General features: G+C 47.5%; 1 protein-coding gene across 1 annotated transcript; it reads left to right on the top strand.

Moving 5' to 3' along the window:
* The first annotated feature begins 1171 nt into the window (after positions 1 to 1171).
* DTD1 (D-aminoacyl-tRNA deacylase 1) lies at positions 1172 to 22597 on the top strand. Its single transcript, XM_068940792.1, has 6 exons — positions 1172 to 1277; positions 3776 to 3866; positions 6258 to 6493; positions 13615 to 13712; positions 19272 to 19448; positions 21980 to 22597. The coding sequence occupies exons 1-5, from the start codon at positions 1235 to 1237 to the stop codon at positions 19425 to 19427; spliced, it is 624 nt and encodes a 207-aa protein (XP_068796893.1). The 5' UTR covers positions 1172 to 1234; the 3' UTR covers positions 19428 to 19448; positions 21980 to 22597.
* Positions 22598 to 22995: the final 398 nt, after the last annotated feature.

The raw sequence follows: 22995 nt of genomic DNA, 5'->3' as shown, positions 1-22995 counted from the left end.
AGCACCTATAGGGTCTATAGGGTCTCCCGCTGCACACATCACCGCCCTGTCCCCAGCCTCTCTACCCGCAGACCCTAGTTTCCGTGGGGGCTTACATACGATGTTGCCCCCTCCCCTGTCCCTGCAGTCTCACCTTTCTATAGGGTGGGACTTTCTATAGGGTTTCCCCTCCCCCCATTCCTATAGGGCTTCCCACCCCTCACAGAACCCCCCTGTTTCTATACGGCTTCTCTTACCCCCACAGACACCCCCCGTTCCTATAGGGCTTCCCCTCCCCTCACAGAAACCCTCCGTTCCTATAGGGCTTCCCCTCCCCTCACAGAAACCCCCCATTTCTATATGGTTTCTCTTACCCCCACAGACACCCCCCGTTCCTATAGGGCTTCCCCTCCCCTCACAGAAACCCCCCATTTCTATATGGTTTCTCTTACCCCCACAGACACCCCCCGTTCCTATAGGGCTTCCCCTCCCCTCACAGAAACCCTCCGTTCCTATAGAGCTTCCCCTCCCCTCACAGAACCCCCCCCATTTCTATATGGCTTCTCTTACCCCCACAGACACCCCCTGTTCCTATAGGGCTTCCCCTCCCCTCACAGAAACCCCCCATTTCTATATGGTTTCTCTTACCCCCACAGACACCCCCCGTTCCTATAGGGCTTCCCCTCCCCTCACAGAAACCCTCCGTTCCTATAGGGCTTCCCCTCCCCTCACAGAAACCCCCCATTTCTATATGGTTTCTCTTACCCCCACAGACACCCCCTGTTCCTATAGGGCTTCCCCTCCCCTCACAGAAACCCCCCATTTCTATATGGTTTCTCTTACCCCCACAGACACCCCCCGTTCCTATAGGGCTTCCCCTCCCCTCACAGAAACCCCCCATTTCTATATGGTTTCTCTTACCCCCACAGACACCCCCCGTTCCTATAGGGCTTCCCCTCCCCTCACAGAAACCCTCCGTTCCTATAGGGCTTCCCCTCCTCTCACAGAACCCCCCCCATTTCTATATGGCTTCTCTTACCCCCACAGACACCCCCCGTTCCTATAGGGCTTCCCCTCCCCTCACAGAAACCCCCCGTTCCTACAGAGCTTCCCCTCCCCCCCGCACCCCCACAGGGCGCCGCAGCCTTTCCCGCCGCCAGGGGCGCTGCGCGCGCAGCCGCGGGGCGGGGCGGCCGTTGCCCAGCCCCGCCCCCCCCCCCCCCCCCGCCGGGCCTGCGCGCGCCGCCGCGCCACCATGAAGGCCGTCGTGCAGCGGGTCGCCCAGGCCAGCGTCACAGGTCAGCGCGCCGCCGGCCCCCCGGCCCCGTTGCTGTGTTGCACTGTGCGCGTGTCGGCGGTGCAGCCCCGTTGCCGCGTTGCATTGCGCGCGCGCGTGTCGGCGGTGCAGCCCCGTTGCCGCGTTGCATTGCGCGCACCTGTCAGCGGTGCAGCCCCATTGCTGCATTGCATTGCGCGTGTTTCAGCGGTGCAGCCCCGTTGCCGTGTTGCATTGCGCGTGTGTCAGCAGTGCCGTCCTCATTGCTATGTTGCATTGCGCGCGCATGTCAGCAGTGCTGTCCCTGTTGCTGCATTGCATTGTGTGTGTGTGTCGGCAGTGCAGCCCCCTTGCTGTGTTGCACTGCACATGTGTGTCAGCAGTGCTGTCCTCATTGCTGTGCTGCATTGCGCACGTGTGTCGGCAGTGCCGTCCTCATTGCTATGTTGCATTGCACGCGCATGTCAGCAGTGCTGTCCCCATTGCTGCACTGCATTGCGTGCGCATCTTCGGTGCAGCCCCGTTGCCGTGTTGCATCGCGCGTGTGTGTCAGCGGTGCAGCCCTATTGCTGTGTTGCATCACGTGTGTGTCAGCGGTGCAGCCCCGTTGCCGTGTTGCATTACGCGCACCTGTCAGCGGTGCAGCCCCACTGCCGTGTTGCATTGCGCGTGTGTGTCAGCAGTGCCATCCTCATTGCTATGTTGCATTGCGCGCGCATGTCAGCAGTGCTGTCCCTGTTGCTGCGTTGCATTGCTTGTGTGTGTTGGCGGTGCAGCCCCCTTGCTGTGTTGCATTGCACATGTGTGTCAGCAGTGCTGTCCTCATTGCTGTGTTGCATTGCGCACGTGTGTCGGCAGTGCCATCCTCATTGCTATGTTGCATTGCGTGCGCATGTCAGCAGTGCTGTCCCCATTGCTGCACTGCATTGCGCGCGTGTCTGCGGTGCAGCCCCGTTGCCTTGTTGCGTTGTGTGTGTGTGTTGGCAGTGCCGTCCTCATTGCTGCGTTGCATTGTGTGCGCGTGTCAGCGGTGCAGCCCCATTGCTGCGTTGCATTGCGCGTGTGTGTCGGCAGTGCCATTCTCATTGCCATGTTGCATTGCGCGTGTGTGTCAGCAGCGCAGCCCCATTGCCATGTTGCATTGCGTGTATGTGTCAGCAGTGGAGCCCCGTTGCTGCGTTCCATTGCGCGCGCGTGTCGGCGGTGCAGCCCCATTGCTGCGTTGCATTGCGTGTGTGTGTCGGCGGTGCCGTTCTCATTGCCATGTTGCGTTGCATGTGTGTGTCGGTGGTGCAGCCCCGTTGCCGTGTTGCACTGCGCGTGTGTGTTGGCGGTGCAGCCCCGTTGCCGTGTTGCACTGCGCGCGTGCGTGCCGGCAGCGCAGCCCCAGGCGCTGCCATGCATTGCTTGCGCGTGTCATGTATGCTAGCAGCAGCCCTGATGCCTGCTTAGCATCCGCTTGGAGCAGTGTGTCCTGACAGTAGGGCTCTGCTGCTGTCCTGGTTGGGTCATTACGTTTGCTTGAAAGCCCCGAGAAGTTTGTGTGGAAGGCAGGAAGCTGGCCCGCTCCGAAGCGAGTTGAGTGAGCAGCCTGGGCTCGCGTGCGCCCGTTCGGAGGCACGCGCCGCGTGCGCGCTGGTACGCTGCTCACGTCGCAGCGGTCGGAGTCCATCGGCACCGGGACGGCGGCTCATTCGTTGCCGCGTTTCTGGGTAGAGTTTAAACCGCTGTTTCTGCCTGTAAAACAGTTTGAGAAGTCCCTCCGCGAGGGAGACGGCGCTGGGCTTAGGACGAGGACAGAGTTTTGAGCTGGAGGACCCTTACCCAGATCAGCGGGGATGGGACGTCTTTGGGAGGAGGCTTCCCCTTGCTTTGCCCCCTGGGAGCAGCCCGCAGCTGGCTCTCGGTGCGTGTCGCGCAGGCCGTGAGCTTTCGCCCTCGCTCCGTTGTACAGGACGCCCCGGGCTCCTTTCCCAGGTAGCGTGAGCCTGGGTGCAGTTTTAACAGGTGAGTAGGCAGCGCTTACCTGAGTTTTAAGACATCGTGTTAAGTCTTACTGCAGTCATCCCAGGCTCAACCCCGTTCTCTCAGTAATTTAAAACGTTTCTTAGGGTAACGCAGAGGACCTGCGATGGTTTGCGTTTTGTTTTAAACGTCGTTAAAGTAGCGTCCTCAGATAGGAGAGTAACATTTGCAGGTTGTTGGAAGTCGTGTTTCAAAAAATCCGCGAGGAGGGGTCAGCGCTGCTGATCCTGTTGTAGTCCAAAGGCTTTCTGAAGAAATTTGCAACGCCGACGTAAGCAGCTTGAGGGCGTCCCTCACAAGTACACCGTTTCATTGGCAGGACTCTTGAAGGAGGACTTCTCAAAGACCTGCACTCTGATTTAACTAACTTAAGACAGAGGAGAAAGGTTTGGATTGGTGTTTTACGTGGTGGTTGTACGGTTGCCAGCTGAAATCGCTACTTACCTGTGGCATAAAATGAGACGGTCTCGCTTCTTTTCTTTTTGCCTTCCCCAGTGGGCGGTGAACAAATAAGTTCGATAGGACGAGGCCTCTGCGTGCTGCTGGGCATTTCTTTGGAAGATACTCAAAGGGAGCTGGAGCACATGTAAGTCACGTATTTCCTTTTCTCTTGTACTCCTTACTTAGGCATTTTTGACACTGAATTAGGGATACTTGAGCTGTAGCCAAAGCAGTGGGGAGCTCCTTCTGTTGGGGAAGTCATGTTTGCTTTTGTTAGTTCCTCTTAAGATTTTACTTTGCACGTAGGCTTCTTAGTCACAGTCGTCTTTTTATGTCTTATTAAGCACCTCTCTTTTCCTTTCCGTCTTCATGCTCCTTTCTATGTTGTTTTTACCAAGAGGAGAATCAAAAAGGAAGAATCAACACGTTGGGTTTTACTGATATCCTTTTTTTAATGTCTGTCCCTTTTACCAAAAGAATTCACCCTAAAGGAGTCCACCACAGAATGGCCGAGGTTGGAAGGGACCTCTGGAGATCATCCAGTCCAACCCCCCTGCTCAAGCAGGGTCCTCTAGAGCACCCTTCAAGTACGTGATATATCAGAAACCTCAAACTCTCACTTTAGTTCGCACATGAAAAGTTTTGTTCTTCTGAAAAGTTGGAAGATCTCATCATTTGCTTTTTTCTAAAGATGAACGAGTTTTGGCAGCCTGGAAGGCTCTGGCCATCCCTTCCATGGCCACCAAATCCTGGGATTCAGCCAGCAAACATGTGCAAGGAAGCGTTCTCCAAGGGCCTGTTGGCTGGGCTGTGGCTGATCTCAGTACTTAACGAAGGCGAAGAAGAAACAGATAATAGAGCTAAACAATGTCAAGAGGAGGAATGGCTCAAGCAAGGAAGAGAGAAGAATGTGACCAAGGGTGAAAACAAGTCTTAGCAGATGTGGAAGAGAAAGTAGTGAGAGGGGACCTGAACTGAAGGTCGCCAGGGGTGTCACGTGAACATCTACAGTTCATAGAAAATGGCAGCAAATCTGCAGATGTTTTTATTATGATACGCTCCGTTGGCTTGTCGTAATGTTCGCCTTCAGTGTGCGACGTTTGCGTTATCATTGTTTCTCATTCCTGCCTTGGTGAAAGTGAAAGCTGCTGCTGATTATTGCAAGCGCGGGTGATCAGTAACTACTGTGCTGCCAACACCAGGCTGTTAGGAAAGGCAGGAAGCTGGCGTCTGAATAACAGGAGAGTTATTAAGTGTGAACCCTACCAGGAATTACTAAGCAGAAAAAAAGGAATAACAAGAAATCAGTCTCACCGGGCTCTTCACGTGCTTTTACATGAACCTTTAGTAGTCCTGTAAGTGAAACAACCTTGATGCCGTCTTTATCATTAAGCACAGCAGTGGTGATGATTTAAGCCTGTGCGCCAGGCCTTCCAAGGCCTCTTACCCACCCACTTCGTTCAGGAGTTGTTTCTACTTGTCTTTGACACGCATGAATTGGCCAGGATGGTTTTTGTGACTATGCCTTAACGATGGCAAAGCCTTAAGTTGGACCATAACAAAGTCTCAGCTTTATTTTATGCTATCTCCCTCGTCTCTGGTGCAGCATAAAACGTCTGGCTGAGGGCTGCAACTGAAGTGCTTTGCCCTTGATACGCTCCATTGTCTCTAGATGCCGCAGGCGCAGAGGAGAAACTAAAAGAAGAAACCAAAGACTGGAGAGTGGTATGCATGTGGTGTCATTATCGATCAAAGTCCAACCATAGATTGGTTTGCAAGCCTGCCTGCTGCTTTTCCGGATCCATTTGTGAAAGTCCTCTTGTCCTTGTCCTCTCTTGAGTATTCAAGCCGGTCATTTCTGCCCTCCGCTTCCGAAGATCAGCCCTTAGAAAAATGCAAATGACAAGTCCCAGACTTTGTTGCCACCTGTAGTTCTGCACCGTTCCCTGCCTTCCCCCGCCATCATCCTGGTAAAGAAACGCTGGCTTCATCTGGGTTGTGGGCTCTTGTTTGGGCGGAGTGCTAGGAGGTGACGGAGCTGGAGAAGTGTATGTGAATTGTGGTCAGAAACAACCATAGTTTAGCATGATCTGATTTCAAAGCTGAGTGTGATTTCCCAGTGCAGTGGGACGACGTCAATCCCCAAAGCTTATACGCATGCTAAATAGCATTGTGACACATCAAATCAGGAAGTAAAGAGTAAGCTTTCTTACTTCTTCTGCCATCCTTAGGTCACCCGGCAACCTACAGCTATGTTGTTCTATCCTGATCTCATGCTCTATAAGAAGATGCTTAAAGGAAGACCTTAATAAACGGTCTGACGGTATTATGTATGTGCATAAGAGCTTTCTTGCTTATGGCTCTGCCTAATGGAAGGAGATTTCTCTGGGGGGAAGAAAGGGATATTGAAATTGGTAGGCAGAAGGAGTGTGCATCTGCCTTCCCTTTCACTTCTTTCTGTGTGGTAGGTATTACTTGTACCCATCGATCCTGCATGGGACGGTTTAGATGCTATCTAACCGGTTTCTCCTCCTAGGGTTCGAAAGATCTTAAACTTGCGAGTGTTTGAAGATGAAAGTGGGAAGCACTGGTCCAAAAGTGTGATGGATAAACAGTATGAAGTGTTATGTGTCAGCCAATTTACTCTCCAGTGCATCCTGAAAGGAAACAAACCCGACTACCACATGGCAATGCCTACAGAGCAGGCGGAGTGTTTTTACAACAACTTCCTAGAGCAGCTAAGAAAAGCCTACAAACCGGAGCTTATTAAAGGTAAGGGCGAAGGGCTGGTAAGGTCCTGGATGCAACCAGGGGACCTCGTTTGTGCGCGCTCCTCCCTGGTCTTTACTTTCTTTGCGCGATGAGTTTCTGGCAGTCTGCGTTTCACGGGAGCTGTCGTTGGGCGGCAGGACGCGAGGGGATGCTGTGGCGTTTTCCCCAGCAGCCTGCCAGGGAGATCAGTGCAGCCTTCCTCTAGCCAAGCCGCTGGCGGGCATACCTCTGGAACGGTTTGGCGCTGAGCTGTTCCCGCGGTGATATCGCCTGTGCAGCGTGAGCGGTGGCTCTGACCGTGCAAGAACAAGCTCTGCGGTCAGGCTCTTCGCAGGCTGGGTGTCTCGGTGCCGTACTGCTAGACTCGCTCAGGACGCGCTTCTGATGCAAAAAGTGGGATTAGTCAGGCTCAAAGGTGTCTCCAGGGTGTGACGAACAGGGTAGCTCTCTCTGTCACTTTATTTTTCCAGTCTGTTAAATGATAATGATGACACTGGGAAGTCTAGTGTGCTACTTGATAACAGCATTTGATTTAGACCATTTTTTTTTCTCAGCTCTGTTCCATGCATGCAGCACTTTTCTCTTTACCAGAAAACGCTTGGCTTCCCTTCGCATTTGTGCTCTTTCTGCCCGTCAGCTTTTCTGTTTGCTTTCTGTGGCCATTTTCATATTTAGAGTTGAATTTTTGATACAGTCGCCCAGAAGACAAGCGTCTAGAAAAGACATATGCTTGAATGTTGGTGTCGCTACTTCTGGGGCTACTAATAGATTGAAAACGATCTACAGCAAATAGATTGATTGGAAAAACAGAGATCCTGGTAATGGTCAGCTTTACTTTCCTTTTGGGGAAAGTGGGGGAAAAAAGAGAGGAAAACTGGTAGCTGGGGAAAGGATTAAGGGTTAATCACCTTATTGACTGTAGATGAAATTATCCCAGACACCCTTATCATGCAGTGCTTTCCAAGGCGGTGCAGTGAAACGTGCATGCAAAATGTCCATCTTGTGTCAACTTTCCAATACCTTGATATATTCTTCGAATCAGCATTTGTTGATGATAAGAAATGCACTTCCCATATCCCTTCTGTGCATCCTTTTGGTCTAGAAAACTTTGGTTTTAATGAATTCAGAGTACGTGCTTTTTTTTTTTAATCTTATCTTTGTTGAGTTATAACTAAGTTAGGATCGGTTCCTGCGCCTCTGAAACTGATAGCAGAACTTCCTGGAAGTCAATGGGAACAAGATTTGCTGTAGTAGGATTTGATTGAGTTGGACCGTTATGTCCAGGTAAACTAAAAGCAGATACAGGCTTGCTTCTCTCACTTAAATGAGGTGTGGAAAATTTTGTATATCTACCTACATCTTTGTGTTTTGGCTTTGCAAAATACTCTGTTTTTGAAATACTTTCAAGCTGTTTATATTTTGACAGCAGTTTTTAAACTTCTCTTTTTAGTGAGTAACTCATCCACCTGAAATGAATAGCCATGGCTGTTGAGTGCCAGTATTTTGACACTTAAGTGCCAAGCTATTTTCAAAAAGAGCTCCTATTTCTGCTTTTTCTTCATGCTGAAAATGAAGATTTAGAAACCCTAGAGTGGCTGCTGTTGCTATTGTTTCAGATAAAATACGCACTAGAACCACCTGTTCGTTTATCATTTTAATTTATCATTTTGTTTCCTCTGTAGGCTGTGCCAGTCGACATTATGCTTCATCCGAGTCAGTTAGTCTCCTATGACTGAAGTTTCTGTTGTTTGACTGCTTTGCCAGTGGTTTTTGGTTGGTTGGTTTTGAGCTGGTTTTCCTCTGTGTGGGTTTCTGAAGCCTGGGAGTTTCACGGATAGCATGCTAAGCCGCGTGGCTGCATCAGCAAGAGTTTACAACTTCCCTGAGCTGGTGTGGACAAAAACGCAGAGCCTTTACACGCCGGCAGGTCGTATGTGGGCAGGACTGCTTGAGTGTAAATACAACTTTGTGAAATTGTAATATGCTGGGCTGTGATTTAATGGGGCATTCATATACCTTGAATTCTGCCCTGAAATAGTCCTAAAAAACCAGAGCCTGCCTTGCTGGGGTAATCCTATGTGCTACTGTCTTACAAAGGGTGACAGGAGAGCCCTGGAAAGGAGGACTGGTGAATGAACTGATGGGCTACTAAAGGCTTAATTTATCAGCGCGAGGCTCTACCTTATATCTTCAATATCTGTACTAGTGTATTTCCCCTGCACATACGTATGCACATAAACGCATGCCCGCTCACCCATACACGCTACTGTAGCTCTTAGAAGATTAGGGTTTGACTACCTTTGTTGCTGTAGATGCCTTACCCTTTGATCCTGCAAATTGCTTAATGCATTTTAAAAGAAGTACTTCATCACTTAAAGTAGAGAGGAGGTACACTGAGTCAAAGACAGATCCATAAAAGTCTTGCCATATTGCTTAGGAGCCTTTTGTTTTTCAGTCCCTGTGTTTTTTCCATAGACTAACTGGGCTGTTGGAAGTTCAGCTGCTGTCTGCCTCTGTTGTAGGTGCTGGGGCAGGTAGCTCCTCCATCTGGTATCTGTGGCCATCTGGAGGTTGCCAGCTAGGAGCTCAGAGTGGTTAAGTGTTCCCTCAAGAGAAGTGCAAGCCATTTTTTCACAGCCAGAGCAGGGGGACATTTAACAAAAAATCCTGGAGAAGGTTCAGAGCCATGGTTCCTAGTTTCACCCAGGTGTCTTAAGACTGCAGATGGACACTCATGTCTGGGGAAAAGGGTGCATGAGAAATCCATGCTTGCCTCAATTCAGCGCCTTTTTGTTGACACATTTATTCTTAACCACCTCACTCTCCCATCCGCTCTCTGAGGAACAGAAGTGATGAATGCAGGTCTGAGGGCTCTGTTGCACAAGCTAGCATCTGAAAACTAGGCTTACCAAGGCCTCTCCTTGGGTGTTTGGGCCTTGGCTCTCTGTCTTGAATAGGGATTAGTCTTCTGAGGCAGTAAGGGTAAGCATGGCAGTGAGTGTGAAGCATCTTCCTCCATGAACAGCAACATCTGAATAAGTATGAGAGGACTCTTCCGTAAGGAGTTGTTTAATTCAGATTAAGACTTGCTAAAAGTTGAAAGCAGAATTATTATCTCTGATAAATTCCACGTGTGAGTGTTGTCAATTTGCCTTGCTCAATAGAGCAAGGGTGGCCAGCAAAATAAGCTTGTCGCTTTAATTTTAAGATTCTCTTTTATTGTAGAGCAGGTTGGAGGGAGGTGACTTGAACTGTCAAGAAGTCTTAAAATGGGTAAAGTTACTTACTATATTTAAAAGCATTGTGGTTTAAAAATCAGGAAAAGAAATCTTACTCATATCTCCCATGGACAATACTGGATAATTTTGGAAACCTACCCAAAGTTGCCAGGATAACAGATAACATCCTAGGAGTGTGGATTCTCTCTTCTCCTTCTAACTGAAAAAGGAAAATCAGTCCAGGTAGTGTTTATTGCCTTGGGAGAGACAGGTGGAAGAGATCATCTCTTCAGTTTCTTGGCAGTCCTGTGCAGAGGAGGGATTTGTCTGCATCAGAGTTTCAAAAGTGGCATTCACGGGCAGCATAAAACCTCTTACGCCCTGCCCAGGCGCAACAGAAGTATGATCTTCTACCAGTATGCCTTTAGGTGACTGCAAAATGGAGTGGATGTCGGTTTGTTTTAAGGTGGACGAGGCCCTTCAGGAAACCACGACACCCAAATGAAAATTGCCCTCTTGGAGAGGTTATACAAACTGCTGTGTAATGAAACTACTGCAGACATTTGGATGGGTGAAGGAAGACAGGAGCATGATTTGAGGCAGACGGCCAAAGCTGAGGGAGATGCCTGCTGAAGAAGCATCACTTCCTATTGAAGAATTAGGCACTCGTGTAAGAAGAAACCGTGAAACTAGGTTTTAGTTTTTATTTGTTCTTTCAGGCAAGACCAGCCCCGCAAGCTGCAGAGGAAAAAGCTGTGTTACAGTAAGACCACTTCTTTCAAAGAGCTAGGATGCCCGGCGGACCACTAAAACCCTTCAGTTTTGTTGTGTAAGGCTACACAGAGAGGCTACAGAGGAGGGCAGCATTAACGAACGTTTCTAGTTTTAAATACTGTTTCCACTAGCTCTTAATTTCTCAAATTTTCTGCACTATGATTCACCTTGGCCTGAGCTGAGTTCTCCTTGAGTCAAAACACCACAGGTTTAAGTAGGAGGAGAATGGTAGGGGACTGCTATAGAAATATGTCCCTTAAAAGTAATTCTGATGCCAAAACAATTAAGATAGAAAGTACTTATGGCGCAGAAGTGCCTTGAGAGACCTAGTAAATGTGGGGGCTTACTTGATCGCTTTATCAGCCTTTGAAAGAAGGTGCCTGTGAAGTCTGCATGTCTTTTGGTTTTTTAGCCTCATACATGTATGGAAAGTCTAAAAGGCAGTCTTTTTTCATGAGTAAAGTACAGCGGAGTAAAGATACGATATATAGGGAACCACTTGAAAAGTTCTCCCACTGATAAGGTTTAAGATTGTGTTTTTTATTCTGTTAAAGAAAGGTGCGTTAGTTTTGACTGGTTTATGCGTTCATCACGTAGGTACTGCTCTTTGCATAGCACTGTAGCTAGAACAACAACCCTTCTAGGAGCAGATGCTCCTGTGAAGTCTGCTTACGTCTCCCAGGAGTCACGTATCTCTCTGAACGTGTGTGCCCTTGCTACTCACCAGTGAGACCGGAAGCTGCAGGTATAGGGAAAAGCTACCTGAATTTTCTCTGCAGATTCTGGTCTGTGGTGGGTGGCAAAGGGTTTGAAAAATGTCCTGGGGAATTATAATTGCTGGAGCTTTTTGGCTGCTCTGATGTTCCAGGCTCCTGCAAGTTTATAAAATGAGAACAGGTCTTTTTTCTTTTTTTTTTTTTAAACCTGCTTTGCAATACTTTTGTCTCTTAAATTTTCTTTTATTTTCTGTTATTATTTAGTAACTCTCTTCTTCTGCACTGTTGGCTAGCATTCAGAATATATCGATCCTTTCCCGAAACAGTGACAGCATCATGGTATCTTTATCCATCTGAGTGGTAAATCAAGTCAGCTGCAACTTTTTAAAGCAGTAACTGTTGTCAGTTCTTGGGGAAAACTGCTAGTGAGATTTTATTGTGAGAAAAATTCTGCACATTGTCTTTGGTGCCAGATGTATTTTTGTCACCAGAGAGCTACCCTGCTTCACTGCATCTAACAGCTCTGACAGCTGATCTCACCTCCTGATGTGCCTTTCTTTGATGTCACTGTAGCTTCGGTTGTCCCCTCCCTTCCAGAGGTTATCGACCGCACAGTGCAGTTGTTAGATGGGAAGATGTTTCCCTTCCTGCTGGTGTAGTTCTCGGCCCACTGGGACCACTGAAGACGTTCTCCTCTGCTGCCTCCTCGGTGGGGCAGAAAACATTGTCGGAGGAGTACGGCACATACTTACCGAGCTGGTCAAATTTTGCAGCTGTTTGTGCAGTAAAGCTATTTTAGAGCCATTGTTAAATGAGAAAGCAGCTTGAGGTCCATTTTTTACTGTTGCTTAAAGCCATTCACACTCCTTTTCACAGAAATACTTCCTCAGTCAAGCTCTTCTCCCCTTCACATTGGCATTTACGTTTCTATGACTCTGCAGTGATCAGTCCAGGACCTTTTTCCTTGGCCACTGGACCATCAGTGCTGTAGTGTTTGGCTCTGCCAGAGCTTGTATCTCTTGCTCATGGGGTGGCTTGTGGCATGCAGCCTTTGGAAAAGCAGTCGGGCAGTAAATCTGTGGAACGTGCCAGGGAGAAACTGAAAACTCTTCCAGAGGAATTTTTCCCTAAAGAACAAAGACAGTTTGGTTTGACCTCTGTTCTGTCGGAGACATCACGTGTGGCCACATAAAGCTGCCTATAATGTAGCTATATGAAGTCCAGTGCAAGTATCCCCAGTGGCTCTACTTAAGTTTGAGCCTACTGCTTTCAGCATGTTCTTGCTCAGTGCCCGAGGTGGTAGTGGAGAGGTTCTGGCTGTGCTGCTGAGCAGTGTCCAAGCCTACCTGTCCAGCGAGCGAGACTGTTCCAGCCTTTGGATTACTACTGCCTGCTTGCTGCACTATTCCTTTCCTTCTTTCAAGCTGTGGCATTCATATGGTGGTATCTGTTCTTGTTTCCGTCTTTAAAGGGAAGGTCTGGAAAGGTGACTCGTGTCTGTGGGGCAGGAGAACAGAGTACATGGGAGTGAGCCACCACGTTGACTCAGCCAGGGACGGGGTGAATTCAAGGGGCAGAAAGCTGGACTAGAGAAAGTGGAACATGGAGAAGTGAGAGTTGAGAGAAGAAGAAAGCATAAGTAGAGATGCGTTTTGTAGAATATATAGGATAAAAATGTCATGGGTCTGTTGTGATAGAAGCTGCTCAAATGCTTAACAAAAACAAGTGGTCTGTGCCTCAGCTGATGCGCTAATAAACACTGCTGATGACAAATGACATAGACATTTCTGATTTCAGAATTACATTCCTGTGAAGTAGCAGGGTTGAGGGAGTAGAGGCAGTCTCTGTCTCTGATCTTGTCTTTTTTTTTTTTTTTAATGAACTCTGATAAAGAATGGTTTAGGTTTCAGACAGGAACATAGAAATTACTGTATCAGATTTGAATTGAACTGGAAACCAATGTCCCATGCTGTAAAGCATTCAATGTCATATGCTTTTGAATAATTTGGTTGGTTGGTTGGTTGGTTTTTTTTTTAGCCTTTGCCCATGTATGAGATTTCTTCAAAACATCTACTGGTTAGCTGTACTGGATCCGTAGGCTTAACTATTACCTCCTTTAAAATTGTATCTCCTACCTGAACTGAACTTTGAATGCTCTGATTATCTGCAGATTGTTTTGTGTTGCAGACACCTCTGCATTTAGCTGTGTTTATGCCATCTCTGAATATCAGACCACAGAGCTGGGTGCCTGTAGACTTTTTTTTTTCTCAGTAACTATCTGCAGTTTGTTAAGTTAGAGATCCTTTTCTTTCTTTCTTTTTTTTTTTCTTTTTTAGTAGCACAGCTGGGAAAGTTTTTCCCGTATGCCATCCTTTCCAGAGTCTTCAGCCCTGCTTATCTTTTCCTTTTCCAGATGGCAAGTTTGGCGCCTACATGCAGGTACACATCCAGAACGATGGTCCTGTAACAATAGAATTGGAGTCGCCGGCTGCCACCGTTGACCCTAAACAGGTAAGTCGGCCAACGGATCTGTTTGGAAAGGGCGGGTGTAGAGGCCCTGCCTCCTCCGAGGATGCGTGTGGCTGCCTTTGTTTGGTGCAGGTGTGTGAGAGCATTGTGCATGGCCCCAGGGAAGCATTCCCGTTATTAAGCAGTATAGCTTCCCTTGGGTGTGAGGGTTTTGTGCTTCCTGTGCAACCTCTGAAAGGTCAAATAATTACATTGTTTTCTTCAGTTTGGGTGGCCTCCTGAAAACTGCCTACTGTCCTGGTAAAGATTGTGCCTGTGTCATGGGGGGGCAGCTTTTACAGTTTATTCTTGCTCAACATTAAAGCTGCCTCTTTCTGAGAAACGAGAGAACAGCCAAATTCAGTCCTGAACAGCATCTGGAGTAGAGAGGAGAGTAGTTCTGCTGAGGAGCAGCGCAGACAATGCTGAAAACCAAAGGCAATGATGAGGTTTTCCCATCTTCTAAACACAACAGTAGCCAACTTTTCCAGGCTGAAAGGGAAGGTGGGGTGGCTGGAGATTTTTATTCCCAGCTATGCTTAAGAGAGGGCACACAAAACCTATTTGTACAACACTTTGCTTAATCTAGTAAGTCCATCCAGCCCTAGTTAGTCCCAAACAGTTGTTCCTGCCAACTCACGTGGCCAGTGGAACAACAAGATAAAATCACTTTACTGATGGGGTCTGTCCTCAAGTCACCAGTCATTACTCTTCTGTGTTAAAAATCAGACATTTGGGGTTTCCAGGCAGCCACATATGTTTATGCCTGCTCTTTTAAAGCCTGCTTATTGGTTCTGTGATAACTGCAGTGCAACTCCGCCCAGGTTCACATCGTCTGTGACCTTGCTGCGGGTGTCCTCAGTCACATCTGCCAGGCCGTTCATGAAAACACTAAACAGGACTGGCTCCAGGATTGAGGCCTGGCAGACACCTGTGTGGCCTGGGCTCCAGGGGCACTTTGTGGCCCTGAGCCCAACCCTCGGAGACCAGCACTTGAGGCAGTCTTCAGTGCAGCTCCCTGACCACTTACCTAGCCTAGTCCCTGCTTCTACCTCTTGTACACTTCTTTGTTACGTTTGAGTTTAGTCAGAAATTCACAGAATCACAGAATCACAGAATCGTTTAGGTTGGAAGGGACCTCTGGAGATCATCTAGTCCAACCTCCCTGCTCAAGCAGGGTCACCTAGAGCATATTGCCCAGGATCACATCCAGACGGCTTTTGAATATCTCCAGCAAAGGAGACTCCACTACCTCTCTGGGCAACCTGTGCTAATGCTCTGTCACCCTCACAGTGAAGAAGTTTTTTCTCAGGTTCAGATGGAACTTCCTGTGGTTCAGTTTCTGCCCGTTGCCTCTTGTCCTGTTGCTGGGCACCACGGAGAAGAGGCTGGCCTCATCCTCTTGACACTCCCCCTTCAGATACTTGTACACATTTATGAGATCCCCTCTCAATCTTATCTTCTCCAGGCTGAACAGGCCCAGCTCTTGCAGCCTTTCTTCCTAGGAGAGGTGCTCCAGCCCTCTAATCATCTTGGTAGCCCTCCGCTGGACTCTCTCCAGGAGTGCCATGTCTCTCTTGTACTGGGGAGCCCAGAACTGGACACAGTACTCCAGGGGAGGCCTCCCCAGGGCCGAGGAGAGGGGCAGGATCACCTCCCTCCACCTGCTGGCAACACTCTGCCTCATGCACCCCAGGAGACCATTGGCCTTCTTGGCCACAAGGGCACACTGCTGGCTCATGTTTAACTTGTTGTCCACCAGCACTCCCAGCTCCTTTTCTGCAGAGCTGCTTTCCAGCAGGTCAACCCCCAGCCTGTACTGGGGCATGGGATTATTCCTGCCTAGGTGCAGGACCTTGCACTTGCCTTTGTTGAACTTCAGGAGGTTCCTCTCCGCCCACCTCTCCAGCCTGTCCAGGTCCCTCGGAATGGCAGCACAGTCTTCTGGTGTGTTAGCCTCTCCCCCCAGTTTAGTATCATCAGCAAACTTGCTGAGGGTGCACTCTGTCCCTTCCTCCAGGTCATTGATGAATATATTGAACAAGACTGGGCCCAGGACTGACCCCTGGGGGACACCACTAGCCACAGGCCTCCAACTTGACTCTGCGCCATTCACCACAACCCGCTGAGCTCGGCTATCCAGCCAGTTCTCAAGCCACCTCACCGTCCACTCATCTAGCCCACACTTCCTGAGCTTACCTAGGAGGATGTGATGGGAGACAGTGTCCAAAGCCTTGCTCAAGTCCAGGGAGACAACATCCACTGCTCTGCCCTCATCTACCCAGCCAGTCATTCCGTCATAGAAGGCTATCAGATTGGTCAAATTCCTTGTTCATCCACGCAGGCTTCCTCCTGCCTTTGCTTTGATTTCCTGCTTGCTGAGATGGACCATTCTTGACTTTGGAGGACATGATCCTTGAATATTAACCAGCTATCTTGGACCCCTCTTCCATCTATGGCAGTATCCCATGGGATTCTTCCAAGCAGGTCCCTGAATAGGCTGAAGTCTGCTCTCCTGAAATCCAAGGTTGTAGTCCTGCTATTTTCCCTCCTGCCTCCTTTCAGGATCCTGAACTCCACCATCTTGTGGCTGCTGCCTCCAAGGCTGCCCCTGACTTTTGTATCTTCAACCAATTCTTCCTTGTTTGTATGAGGTCCGGCAGAGCGCCTCTCTATCATTTACTCCATCACTTGTATTAGTAAGTTTTCATCAATGCAGTCTAGAATCCACCTGGATCGCTCATGGCCTGCTGAGCTGTCACAGATACAGGATGGTTAAAGCCCCCCATGAGGATCAGGGCCTACAAACGTGAGGCTTCTTCCAGCTGCCTGAAGAACGCCTCATCTATTTCTTCTTCCTGATCAGGCGGTCTATAGCAGCCACCCACTACACTGCCACCTGTGTTGGTCTGCCTGCTAATCCTGACCCATAAGCTCTCAGCTGGTCCCTCACCTGTCCCCGGGCAGAGCTTCATGCATTCCAGTTGCTCTCTCACATAAAGGGCAAATTCTCCTTAATCCTTCCTGAAGTACACATGATAAAGCAGTGCAGTTTATCATGGCAACCAAGAGGATCTTATTGATACATAAGATAAAAGTATAGCTGATCTAAGCTTATACTGGCTCTGATATCTTCGAGGCTTTAATTTTGCTAGCATTTTGCCATTTTATTTTTTGATGGGCAGACTGCTGTTGCAGTCCAGTTGCACACAAACTACTTGTCTTCTTGGGAATGCTGGATGGCACGTAGGGCACCAGGTGGCAGCAGAGTCATTTCTTCAGAAGTTGTGCGTTGCACACTTTTCCGTTTGCTTGTCCTTCTGTTCTTACAGAGGTGGTGAAAAATTGGGAATTCTGCGTGTGCTAGGACTTCTGCATATCTGATCATACTAAAGGCATTTGGAGACTAATGGGAAGAGAGCGTGGGAAAGCCTAAAGAGGCATCTCTTCCACAGCGGTTTCTCCTTAGAATTAGGAATTGCTGCTTTGAAAGAGGTTGCCAACAGAAAAAATATCTGCATTTTCAGACAGAAAAAATATCTCCAGGGCAAGCACTGGAGGAGGGAAGGTCCACAGAGCTATCTGGTGACTTAGAGGACTTCCTCTGCTCGCTCAGTGAGTCTTTGAGTTTCATGATGTGTAGACAGTAAGGCCAGCTAAAATCTGAAATAATAAGTATTGTTAAGATAAACTTATCTTATTTTGCACATCTGATCTCAAACCTATTAATAATTTTCTCAGTTAAAAATATTCATAACAGAATAAAGCAATGCTGTACTGACAAATGATTTATCTTGATTTGTGTTTGCTGAAAGCAAGGATAGCATTTGTTTTGATCTTAAAGACAAAAGTAGAAGTTGAATAAAGAAAGCAGATAAAAATAGAAGCAAGTTGATCCTAGTGCTAATGTAATAGATTATTTGATATTTTGGCATTTGGTTTTTCTAATCATTTAGAGTCTTCTGTACGATTTCCCTTTTCCCTTCAATGTTTGAGCAAAGAAGTAAAATCAATTAGTATGTAATGCTGCTTTTTAGATTCATGGAAGAAGGATCAGGGGCCTGTAGAGATCACCTATTCTGTCCCCTTGTCCAACAGTCAGACTAGCCTGATCAACTTTGTCTGTGTCAGGGGATTGCCTATCCTAGTCTCAAAAACTGCCAGGGAAAGAAATGCCAGTCTTTCCCTGGGCAGTCGATTTCAACTTGGTGGTTGAGAGACAATGAGAGACTCCGCTTAAGAAGCAGAAATGCTAGCATCAACCCTTGAAACAAAAGTTTTACATAGTTTCAGGAACTACTTTTTTTTTTGCCTTTCAGTGAATTTTGTCTGTAATGAGCTTTAAACACTGTTGAAAAAAGTTTTCAGACAACATACAAATATCTTGTATTTTGTCATTCCGTATGGTAAAAATAAACTATTTTAGCTCATGAAACAGTGAGATAAGAATATGCTGTGTCTGACTAGATGCCCGCCTGTGCAGGATCTTGTCTCCAGCAGTGGCCAGTAGCAGGTGTTCGAGGAGGGAGTGCAAGAGTGGGATAAGGAGCAGGGGGATGCTGGGCCTCCTCTGAAAGCTCTGGAGTCTGACTGCAGGCTCTTCTGGCCCAGAGCATCTGTTGCGCGTCTTCCAGAAGCTTGGCTAATTCATAATTGTCACACATAATCTAGCTTGTTTGATTTTATGGAGATTTCACCTCAGAAGAGATCTGCTGGCCAGGAAGTTGTGATTTATGACGAGTATGCTTTATCTTGGGAGAACTGTGGTGGAAGCAGTTGAGACAATCCGTAGATTATGGAGATTCGCCAAACTGATAAGCTGCACGAGTGAAGTGTCTGTAGTCACTTAAGTAGCTGTTGGTTGTGGTGTCCCCAAAACTTACTGCAGCCTGCTTCTCTGAAAGATTGGAAGGAGATGCAAAAGTGACAGCTATGTGCAACTTAAGTTTCCTTCTTTCAGTAACATTGACAGCAGCTTTACTGAAAGGTGGTCAGTTAGTGTTAGCAGGGGTTTTGTCCAGTCTGATTTGAAATGGGTATTCTATGATGTGATGCCGTGGATCATATATCTCTTTCTCTGTAGAAATAAATTTATTCTTGTTGGAGGTCTTGTGTGCTAGGTTGCTGACCTTGGGGATATGCCTGTTGTCAGAAACTTTGAAATTACAAAGCTGCATCTTGAAACCCAAAACTAAACAGCTTGGTGGAATTCAGCTCCCTTGCTTGGTTGTTGTAATTTATCCTTTTCCATGTTGGCAGATTGTGTTGGGTAGAAAAGGAACTCCAAAACGTGGAGGGTAGTCCTCTGAATACATGCACTTCTCTTTCATGCTCAGGGGATGATCATGTTAGTTTATAACAGTTCACTGTCTTATCAGAGATCTGAAAATGGAAGCCTTGGGCTTTTTTTCTTCTATTTTATTGAGATATGTATTGGCATTGTGAGTCTGAGTTGCCAGTTTTCTACAAATGCTCAAATTTACGGTCTTCAGAAATACTGTACTCTGAAATGATAGTTCTACTCCATGAAGTGTTTTGTCCTTCTCCTTGCTTTGTGAATAGCTGACAAAACTTGAAAAACAACAACAAAGAAAAGAGAAGACCAGAACCAAGGTACCCTCTGAATCAAGTAGAGAAAGAAATGTCCCCCGTAACAAGGATGACCCCAGCGCAAGCAGCGGAGCAGAGGGAGATGTGTCTTCGGAGAGAGAGCCTTAGCTAATCCAAAGCAGGCCTCAGGTATGGCTCTTCCACTCCTCTGTAAAGCTGTATCCTACTGCTTGACAGTCTCTAACAGCACCTGGAGACTGCAGAGAGTTGCGCTGAAAGTGCTAAAAGGTGAAATTCTGATGATCCTGTTAGCTCTATGAAGCCTGCAGGGCTGTTGGTGGGAAACCTCTTCTGTCTGCAGCGGATACCTGGAGTTTGCTCTGAAGTAGGCAGCTACAGAAGATTACACTTTTTGATATTAGAGTATTTAAAACAGTATCCAGGGTTTCTTTAAGCTTCTTAGCAGGATTTTTTTTCCTTTTTGCATTTACAAGCATTAGTAAGTTTTGAAGAACGTGCTACAGGGGGGAGGAGAAGGCCCTTGTTGACACTGACCCAAAAATTTGCTTTCGGGGATCCAGGGGCGAGCTCCAGTACTGCCCAGTCCAAGGAGAAAGTAAGGGAGAAGGTGTGCTGACAAAGGGTTGCTGTTACACAAATTTTGGAGGAGGCTGCAGTAACTTAGACAAGTCTCTGTAACGTAATTCCACTAGCCCTCAAAGCATCCCAGGACTGGAAGAGTCCAAATTTGGGTTCAAGCCACCCTTGGCTGCAAGTACTGTTCTGTATCTCCTTCTGGTGTAACATGAGCTTTTACCCGTAGGAGCTAAAGTCGTGGAAGTTGCATGAACCCTGGCCTTACAACAGTGGCTGCTGCCGGTGGTACCAGTAGAAACCCCAGTCAGCCACATGGCAAAATTCCCTGGACAAAGTCCGTGTTTGGATTTTAAATACAGGTGTGACTTTTGGCAAAGGTCTGCTCTGCTTGCAAAAGTCACTGCTTGCAGGGACAGCAGGACAGTATGGATGTATTCCAGATGCATTGAACCTTCTTTGGATGCTCTGTATTTTTGGTCTCCCTGTGTGTATAGAGTCCAGGTCCTGGCTGCCATAGACAACCGCATATCTCAAAATCCTAACTGCATGTTCAGCATTCTCAGCTTTTCCAAGATGAGATTTTTAGGTGGAAAGAGACATAGCTGAGGTTATATCTTACCCCTGTGTGTTCTAGTCTGAGTTTTGCCTTTCCTCCTCCTTGCTTGCCTAACAGCGTAGGAGGCCTGGAGAACGCTGGGGAGACTTTCCCCTTGTCTTAGCTTCTGGTACCTGACTCTGCAGTGATTTAAGGCTGCTGGAAGGAGAAGTGTCCCTGGAACAACTTGCGACAGTCTGGGTAGCAGTGCGATGGTTTGTTCTTACTGCAGATTGCAGCTGCAAAGCAACTTGCTGTCTGTAACACGTGTCTTACAGAACACACAGCAGCAGATGTCTTGGGGGCTTTCTTGAAAGGCCATACCTTGTGCATGTTCTGGTCGATTTTCATGGAGACACCTAAAGATGCATCACCTGGTTGTAAGGGAGGCCTTCTGCCAAACTTCAGGTGGTTGCTTCATAGCATGGATGCGCTAGAAATTCTCAACAATAAAAACGTAGGCTTTTCCTTCCCTCAGAAGATGGGAGAGGTTGTCCCTTCTTACAGTATGTCCAAAATGGCAACACTGTTCTAGCTGGGCATCCTGAGTATCACACATGCTCCCTTAAAAATGAAATTGAGCTTAATACACCATTCTGTTCTATCAGAAATGGAAAAGCTCTACCAAGGTAGCTGGCTGAACAACTGAGAATGTCCCTGAAAAGTGGAACGTAGTATAAATGTTGCAGTCTTTTCAGATTTATGAATAATGTGTCATACAGCCCTGAGCATTTCTGTCAAAACAGAACACCCAAATACAGGCACTCAAAATGTGACTTAAATTCAAAATTTGAAAAGCAGACATAACTCTACCTAGTTCTAGGTGTTAAACTTTCCCCTTCTTGCTTTTAATAATCAGTGGAGAAGGAATTCCCTCTGGATATACTCCTTTCTCTACTGGCTAGAGAGTGAGCCACAGGTTACTGTGCTCCTAGCATAGCACATGAACGCAAGCGGCACGAATCTGGGCAGAAAAGGACCATTGTGCATTTCTGTTCATTAATTGGACTGTAGTCAAAAATTAGACTGTCATATAGTACAATAACTGGCATCGTGTGCGCTCCTGCTCTCTCACGCTTTATGCTTTAGAGCAAGTAAACCCTGTTTTAACATTGGAGATGAGTAGCCACAGAGGGAAGGAGAAGATGTCCTTAGAAAATAAAGCAAAAAAAAAAAAGTACTGCTTGGCAACTGTCGGCCTTGCTGCTGTGCTGCAGGACTGTGAGGTGTCATTTGTCCCATCCGCTGCCCCTCTACCCCCAGCTGCTGTTTATAGGTTGCGTGTTGAAATAAGAAAATCTTAGAGGACAGGAGTTCATATGCCTTTTGGAATATGTTGCTCAGTCTGCTCTTTTCACTAGTATTTGAAAATCTGGTGACTTGAGGAATGTTATATACTGATAATTCGACATTAATTTTCATGCTGTGACAATAAGTAAAGGTACTTTTCTTTATGTGAGTCGAAGGAACCCTGCGCTTCCTGTTCTGCTTGTAGTAATGGTCCTGTTTGTCTGTTTGCCTTCAACAGTTTCTTGTACAAAAGCTACACTGGATTCTTGAAGAGAGCCCTAAAAGACGTTCACCTCAGCACCACTCTGCTAGGACTTTGGAAAAGAAGGACTGGGCCAGTAGAATGAAGACAATAGAAATCGGTATCATTCTGTTTTGAAACAACCAAAGCAATGTTATCAGATTCAGTTGTTAATGTGTAGCTTCAGTAGTTTAAAAAAAAAAAAAAGGACTTGTCACGTTTGTGTGTGTGTATTTTCACATGACTGGTGAGTGAAGGATGACTGTAGACAGATTGTAGCAGAACAGTCTCTGTCAGTACATATGCTCCATGGCAGAAAGAAATCAGGGTTTTTCCTTAAATTTACACTTGAATTCTGAAAATTATCGAGCAAGCTGTATTTTGATTCTGACGGTGTCCTGTGCTGCCCATTTACATGGAACTGTGTATGTCTATGTATATTTTCGTATACCGTTCAGCAGCTACGTAACAACAAGTTCGGCAGTCCGGTCTTTCTGCATGGATTAAGATATAAAACGAAAAATTTGGTTGCCAGTCATTTACCATGTGAAACACGTGTCTTGTCAACTTTTTTAAAAGCAGGAAAGACTTTATTAAAGAAATGATGCCAGCTGAGTGCCTGTTTGGGTTTGTCCGTTGCCTTCGCTAAGAGCGAGCAGTGTGCCTAACACGGTGACTGCTCCCGGGCAAACAGCGCAAGCCCAGAGCCACCTCCCCGGTGGAGAAGATCGTGCCTGCTGTGCGAAGCTCTCCGTGGTGTGAGGGTCTCAGAGCGAGGGCTGTTGCCTGCCTGGGGCCCTTGTGCCAGGCTTGTTGGTGTGCCGGTGCCATGGTGGGGGAGGTTGGGGCTGGGGCTCTGGTCCGTCTTGCCGAGGAGGTAGTGCCTGTTGCCGAGGGCATTCTCCCCGTTGCCTGGAGTGGCCGCGAAGTTGGTTTTGTGGTAGGAAAGGTGGCAGGGGACTGCCGTGGCCACAGGGTGGGTGTCCTCGTGGGCAGCCAGGGAACTGGCGTGG

The sequence above is a fragment of the Struthio camelus genome, chromosome 3 (genome assembly GCF_040807025.1).
Source record: "Struthio camelus isolate bStrCam1 chromosome 3, bStrCam1.hap1, whole genome shotgun sequence".
Taxonomy (NCBI): Eukaryota; Metazoa; Chordata; class Aves; order Struthioniformes; family Struthionidae; genus Struthio; species Struthio camelus.
The sequence above is the reverse complement of the archived record's forward strand: the minus strand, read 5'-3'. Positions and strand labels throughout refer to the sequence as shown.

Coding starts and splice junctions, on each gene's coding strand:
- DTD1 (XM_068940792.1), top strand. CDS start 1,235: ATGAAGGCCGTCGTGCAGCGGGTCGCCCAGGCCAGCGTCACAG. Junction 1,278..3,775: donor CGCCCAGGCCAGCGTCACAG/GTCAGCGCGCCG, acceptor TGCCTTCCCCAG/TGGGCGGTGAACAAATAAGT. Junction 13,713..19,271: donor CCACCGTTGACCCTAAACAG/GTAAGTCGGCCA, acceptor CTTTGTGAATAG/CTGACAAAACTTGAAAAACA.